The 7,702-nt window shown below is 31.8% G+C and overlaps 1 protein-coding gene and 1 non-coding gene across 2 annotated transcripts; one reads left to right on the forward strand and one right to left on the reverse strand.

Moving 5' to 3' along the window:
* Positions 1-695: 695 nt before the first annotated feature.
* On the reverse strand, positions 696-5,621 carry LOC139847667 (ubiquitin-conjugating enzyme E2 22-like). The gene is made up of 7 exons (XM_071837393.1): positions 5,413-5,621; positions 4,403-4,488; positions 4,041-4,185; positions 3,874-3,951; positions 3,294-3,406; positions 3,105-3,208; positions 696-1,190 (listed from the first exon to the last, which is right to left on the reverse strand). The coding sequence occupies exons 2-7, from the start codon at positions 4,403-4,405 to the stop codon at positions 827-829; spliced, it is 807 nt and encodes a 268-aa protein (XP_071693494.1). The 5' UTR covers positions 4,406-4,488; positions 5,413-5,621; the 3' UTR covers positions 696-826.
* Positions 5,622-6,157: 536 nt separating this feature from the next.
* TRNAH-GUG (transfer RNA histidin (anticodon GUG)) lies at positions 6,158-6,229 on the forward strand. The gene has a single exon. It is a non-coding gene; the product is annotated as a tRNA-His (tRNA).
* The last annotated feature ends 1,473 nt before the right edge of the window (positions 6,230-7,702 follow it).

Here is a 7,702-nt window from a genome sequence, read left to right on the forward strand (position 1 = left end):
GATGCGTTCAGTGACATGGGCGCACACTATCATGATTCATGTCTGTAGGGCTTACGCAAGTTAGCAGCCTTAGCATCTTTCGTCCAGCAGTCTCCAGTGTGGGTTTGACTTTGGGTCTAGAAATGTGTCCCGACTTGTTGTATACAAATACCATATTCCCTATAAAATGAGCTCTTGTTCTGTAATTAGTGATTTTCCGGATAGCTATCCGAAAGATCTTGCATTTATCATCATCATAATAATAGAACGGTTGCATATAAAAATGATCGAGGGGTATATGAGAAATGAGAATACATGCGTATCACCTTGTATCATCGTGATAGGTTAAAATAGCCACAATTCGTATTTCAGCTTGGCTGCTGAAACAATGAACGTGTTATGATGAACCCATGATCGTCAAAGATAGGTTCTTTTTATTAAAATTGGCGATCCGGAGTAACACTAACAATTTGAGAAGAAAGAAAAAAAAATTTCACAAAAATATCAATCCACTACTTTTCTTTAATTTTAGATTTTTTTTTTTTTTTTTTTTTTTTTTTTTTTTTAACATAACTATCAATCAAGCACAAACCTCCTTTGTTGATTTAAAAACAATTGAACTTTTTTGACCCTCAGAACCAAGCAAGAACATCCTTTGTAGATCTAAAAACATTTTTTTTTTTTTTTGCATGATTTAAGAAGAGAAGTTGAAATACTATCAACATAAAATGTCACATAACATGTTTTCGATTAACCAAATAAGCATACAAGTCGACGGACAGCAACAACCCCAAATTCAACCTACATTTGTTAATGACATGAACAGAACAAAAAACAGACATGAATATTACAATCTTTTCAAGCTTTTCTTTCTGGCATCAATCTTCTTTTTGTCAGTTTGAGCCTTGACCGACCCACATTCCTTTTTATGTGCTGCAACAATGGTTGGTGCTAATGAACCTGATCCACTACTAACTCCGGTCTCAACTATTGGGTTGAGTGCAGTAGTAGGATGATCCAGACCGGTCGCTGCTTTCATAGTATTCAATGTAGGTGCCAAAGGTGTAGGCGCAACCACACATGATACCGTGTTTTTTGGGTCGTTGGTACAAACCGAAGAGGTCTGGTCACTAAAAGCAGTAGCTGACCCGGATATAGCGCCTGCCTTCATTTTTGGTTTTGGCTTCACAGCATGAATTCCAGTGTATAGCCTGGAAGAAAAAAAAATAGTTCACATGTGTGTTGCTCTTTCACGTCAATTATTCAACGATTCAAGATTTGTTCATGCCAACTATTTAGAATTTCACGACTGTTTACGCTGTTGTTCGGAATTCAAGTTTTCTATATGAAATTATCGAGTAGTAAGAAAAAATAAATAAATATTTCAGCTTGTTCGAAACTTTTAGAGAACTTTAAGCCATTAGTAAAAGAATTCAAGATTGTTCTAAATTACCACGGGTTTCAACATATCTCCAACGTTGTTCATTTGTTTGGAATCTCGTAAACTACTCTAAACTATTATTATATGGGATTCAAAGAAATCTTTAAGGACTATTTTCAAAATATCTAAAGGTGTTAATGATTTATTGAAACCACACAGGTGAGACTAGAAAAATGATGCCTTTTACGACGATATTTGTAAACAACAACCTGCAAACAGTATAGCTATAGCCTACAATTACTTACCTGCCAAGTCTAGCATGCCTCTCATAATAGCTCAACAAATTAAAACTTCTCAAGGTTACAAATAGGTTTACAAATGGGTTGGATAATAAGCAAGTAAGTTCTAATCAAATTGCATTCATTCCTGGAAATATTATTCAAGATAATATCTATTGGGCATCAGTGTACATGCTTCCTCAGATGGTGATTGATGAGATAGCTTGGAAAACTATGTGTAAGCCTAACGTTCAAGGAGGTTTATAGATCAAATCGTTAAAACAATGGAATGAAGTTTTGCTTGTCATACAGATATGGAAGATTTTATCGCATAAAGAATCTCTTTGGATTCAATGGGAACAATGTAGTGAAGTTAAAAGATAGAAGTTTATGGAAAATTAGTCCTACTTCTACTGACAGTTGGGGTTGGAAACAAATTCTTGACCTAAAAGATAAAGTTAGCACTCATGTTTTTTCATAAGATTGAGCAAGGTTGAAAAAGAAGCGAGACGAGACGAGTCGGTGAGGACCTTGAAAGGCCGAGTCGGTCAACATGAGGTCGAAACAGATGTTGATTTTTAAATAGTGATCAATGTTGATTTTTAAATATAAATATATTAAATATAGATATTTCAAACATGATATTTAAAGAAACATATCTTAAAATTAAATGATTCACAAATAAGATGATGTGGGGTTATTTTAAATAATATAAAGGTTTTATTTATAACATTTTCTATAATTATACGGTAGTATATTTACTAATTTATCTTTAGGGATATTATGTAAGTCGGTATTTTTCTCAACTTATTTTTAAATGGTTTTGAAAAGTCGACTTTTAAGCGACGTTGACGGAGTTTTCCTGACTTTGATCCGTATTTTGACTGTTGCCCGACTTATTAAACGTTTTTCTTAGAATCGGGACGGGCTAGTCACCAAACCGCCGCAACGGCCATCACCGCCGTTTGCAACCATGAGATTGGGAATGGACATTAAACTTCAGCGTGGTACGATAAATGGGCGGAAATTGGTCCTTTAGCCGATTTCATCTCAAGAAGAGATGCATATGAAGCCATATTTGATCAAAAGATGAGATCATGATCCAATATTGTTGTGTCAATGGCAATGGCCTCAAGAATTGAAAGTCAAATATCTTCAATTAGCTCATCTTAGGGTTCCAATGCTTAATGAAGATGTAAAAGATGAAGTGATTTGGGTTAACAATGCTAAAAAGTTTGTGGGTACTCAACTAAAAATGCTTGAGCTGATTTAAGAGAGAGAAATTATGTTGATTATTATTATTATTATTATTATTATTATTATTATCATTAGCATCATGTAATTTGGTTTGGAAAACTAAATCCTGAACATGCATTCATCCTTTGTTTTACCATACAGAGTAAAAAACGATACATGAAAAAAAAAAAACTTTAACAGTAAATAAGAACATGGATATAGATACTGACCTGGCATGTCTCGCGTACTCCTCATAATTTTCAAGCAGCATTTTGCCAGCCTGCTCATTTAACGCAGATTCCGGAAAAGGCTCAATCAGTAGACATCTCACTACCTGCATTAAAACAACAAAGAGCTAATAAGCGATTTCCAGTTTCCAACTCCAATTTTAAATCGATTCAACAACACAAAAAACTTACAATTAAAACATGGCGTAACCCAAGACTAGGGTTCCAGTCCCTTTTTAACGTGTTGACACATATTTCACCATTTGTTGCGATATTTGGATGGAAGATCTTGGTTAAAAAATAACCTAAAATATTCAAATAAAAAGTTTCAGACTTTCAGAACAATGAAGAATACAAGCATTAAGAACCATTATATAATTTTAATAAACCATTATATAATTTAATGCTATCCAACTTTACAAAATTTCTACAGAAACCATTCATTTCATCCAGACAGAAATTATAAGTTTTTTAATTCAAAACTATTCAATAAAATCAACTTATATGGGTTTATTTGGCTACATCTACATTTTATATTCATATGATGTCAAAAGGAGCAAACCAACAAACTTAGTTAAGAAGAATATAACAAGCACATTTGTAATTACCAAAACCCAACCTGCCCAATTGCCACATCTAGCCTATGTATATCCTATACATAATGTGTTAATATCCAAGATCATTAGATCTTTTAAAAAATGTGCTTAAGTTGAATGTGTCACAAGTATGTTCAATAATTACAAGATAATTGCACAAGATACCGTGATCGAACCTTTAGGTGGTGAGTGCGGGAAATCACGAGACAAAATTAACTTCATGCGAAAGACACCATTCTCATATGGAGTCCCAGCTGGAAAACATTTAATAACAATAATAGTTAATTCCAATCTAAACAAGGAAGATTATGTTTCCCAAATAATTTAGAAACAAAATCATTACCTGGGCCTTCTATATCTGCATATATCGTTGAAAAATCGTCATCGTTTACTCCTACTTTAATACCTTCTGGTGGGGTTTCATCGAGATTCTTTAACTCCCTTGCAAGTTGCTTTATTACATTCGGAGGAAGATTTTCATTCGTCGCCTGTAAGAAAACCACGCCGACATTTTAAAAATTCAAGATTCCATAAAAACAGGTGTATGCCGAACAATGTCTAAACAAAGATTTTACAAATTAACTTGCTTTATAAATCTACCATATATTTTATCGCAACTACTATCGTAACCTATACAGTATTTTCCTTGAATATGTGTGAATTATTATTCTAAAATTTTAAAAGAAACCAAGGTGGGTTACATACCATTAACCGAGAAAAAGGCTTGCGATCTCCGTACGCAAAGATGGAGAGATGCTGAAAAATGCTACGGAAACGAGATTAAGAGTAACCTGTAAAACATACTCCTCATTAAGATTGTTAAAAATGTTATCAATCTATTACCAAAGAATTGTCCAACAATATCTATACCAATCCTAATTTAAAAATTAAATAAGTTAATAGTATTTCGGTAACAAGTCAATAATAAGTACAACTACTACAATTATCAGTCAGTCAATATATACAATGAAATAGGATAAACGGCAAAAAGATAAAACCCTCCGATCAATGAAATGTTAACATACTCATACACATAAAAGTTCTCCCGAGGCCTGAAATCCAAGATAACAAAGCATAATACAAGTTTAATCAGCCCAAAAGAGATTCCAAACAACATTCTTGATGAAAAACTATGAAGTTACTATAGAAACAACTATTTGTGACAAAATATCATGAAGAACAATTGAATTGAATAAACACATCAAACTTCAGGATTATACAGTAACTTACACTGAAATCTAAAAGTTAAAAAATAATCAAGTAAATTACCACAAATTAAGGGCCTTTGGTAGGTAATTAGCATCATAATGTCTTGAAATTGATGATACAAACAAAAAAAAAAAAAGGATTTCAAGGGTCCACAAATTCGGCATCATCTATGCAAAACCCTCATTTCAAATTATTACTAAACTTTAATTCTACAGAGTGAAAAGTGAGACATAAAGAGAGAACAATTAGAGTAATGTGGTCCTAATAAGATACAGAAACAGAAAGATATATACCAACGTCTCTTGAAAGAATCAAGACACAATAAAGGTTGCAACTTTACCTATCAATACAAAAAAGGTGAACAAAATACAAACCCTAATTTGATCAAAAAGCAACCCACCACATAACCCAATTATATTTCGAACAATAACAATAAAAAGGTTCAAGATTTATCAAAAGAAACATATATTTAATCAAAATTAACAAACAATTATGCAAGATCGTACATTTTTGCATACTCAATTGATTTAAAGCATCATCATTTAAGATCATCAAGCATGTAAAATCATAATTTAAAGAATATTAATGAAAACCCACGTCAAATTATAAAGCTTTTTCAGTGTATATGATGATGTACAGGGGAATTTGCATTCAGAATTGGAGGGGCAGACTTCAAATCAAACTTTGTATTATTGGTAGATGATTGAATGATTGATGAAAGAGGAAGAGGAAGGATTGTGTGTACCTAGACACAGATATACAAATACAAATACTCCGTATATAAAATTAATTTAAAATTAAAATATAAACTTAAAATACACGTAGTAAAATAAAATGTGAAAATGTATATAAAATTAATTTAAAATTAAAATATAAACTTAAAATACACGTAGTAAAATAAAATGTGAAAATGACAAAATGTGAGAGAGTTTACAGTTGAAAGTTGGACACCAACACCTTTTTTCACACAAGTGTTCCCTACTTCCACTTTATTCATGGATTGTCATCAATTTGCAAATTTCTGCAATATAAAATTCCTTTTATTATTGGGAAAATATTATATAATGGTGATGTTATTCATAATTTAAAGATTATTTGCGTAACTAATATTTGTGTGATTAAATGTGCTTGAATTTGCAAATTTCTACATTATTATTACTAACTTTTTGGGTAAATGGAATATTATTACTAATTTTATTAAAACTGTATTACTATTTGTATATTTAAAATTTTGCAGAGGAATGCATACTTGTGGGTGTAGTTTAGTGGTAAGAATTCCACGTTGTGGCCGTGGAGACCTGGGCTCGAATCCCAGCACCCACATATTTTTCGTTTTGTTTTCTTTTATATCTTTTCACCAGTTTTTTGATAATTTAACCTTAAGATTTTATCAAAATTCAAACATGAATACAACCACTTTAAAATCTCTGTATGATCATTACCGGGAATTGAACTTCTTAAACTGAATGATTAACTAATTATACTAATGAAACTTATTTAACTGAAATAAGCAATATTAATCTATAATGAAGGTCACAATTTTTAGGACTTTATTTATAGTATGTGCCATATGGTAACAAGAATGTTCTTACAAATAAGACTTGCAACTTCTGACAATTGATAGCTAAAACTATCACCAAAAGATAACAACTTGTTTAAGAATTAGCATACTATGTTCTCACTTGGTACAATAAGTACTATTTAAGAATATATTTATACAGAAAATGATTTAAGTAACAACATATTACTGCGCTTTTATTCAAAAAGAGTAGCTTTTGGTGGTTTTGGGAGAATCGGCTACTCTGAGAGTTTCTTCGATGAGTTTGCGTGCTTTCTTGCTTCGTATTTCAACCCTCATGCTTTCACTTTTCTCAATCTTGTCATAACTACTCCATGAACTATCATCTTCAACGCCGTATCTCTTCATACTCAATGATCTTAGTTTTGTCTTCAGTGTTGCCATTAACCTCCCAAAAGCCATTTTCTGATAAGCATGATCAATTTAATCAAGTAGCTTGATTAAATATATCTATCTTCATATGAAAACTTAACCAAGGAAAAACACATAAATACATAGTTATAATTATTGAAAACTATGCTTTAAAGACAAGAGATTGAAGACATATACCTCAAGGGAGTGAAAATGGTTGTTGCTATGCTTGTGTAGGGGTGTGTGTGTGGAATGACTACCATGTGTTAATTGGATGTCAAAACAATGTAATAAACAGAGAACTTGTGCATTTGTTTGTGCATTTGTTGAGCGTGTTGACTTAGACCATTAGTTGGATAATTTTACATTTGTACGAGTCCTGTTTATTAAGTTTGGATGTATTTGGGCATGTGCTTTTAGGTGACTATATTGAAAGCATGTTTCTAATTAATATTAATAATGTTAAACAATGTTAAACACTTAGGAGTGGACAACTTCTTTAAAAATGCGTTTGCCTAGTTCAAACTACAAATTTATGGCTTTCTACTACAAATTTATGGCTTTCTTTTAGTATAATAGGAAAATAATACTCCCTCCGTCACATCTTAAGTGTCCACTGTTGACTTTTCAAAATCTTTATTTGTCAACTTTGACCGTAAATATTTTTATTTGTGCTATATAATATTTGATGGAACTTATATGAATGAATTGTATATGAATGAATTGAGTCTTAAATGTGTTTTCATTCCATATAATTTTCATCAAGTATTATATAACACAAATAGAAATATTTACAGTCAAAGTTGACAAATGAAGACTTTGAAAAGTCAACAGTGGACACTTAAGATGGGACGGATGGAGTATAT

Source organism: Rutidosis leptorrhynchoides, chromosome 5 (genome assembly GCF_046630445.1).
Source record: "Rutidosis leptorrhynchoides isolate AG116_Rl617_1_P2 chromosome 5, CSIRO_AGI_Rlap_v1, whole genome shotgun sequence".
NCBI lineage: Eukaryota > Viridiplantae > Streptophyta > Magnoliopsida > Asterales > Asteraceae > Rutidosis > Rutidosis leptorrhynchoides.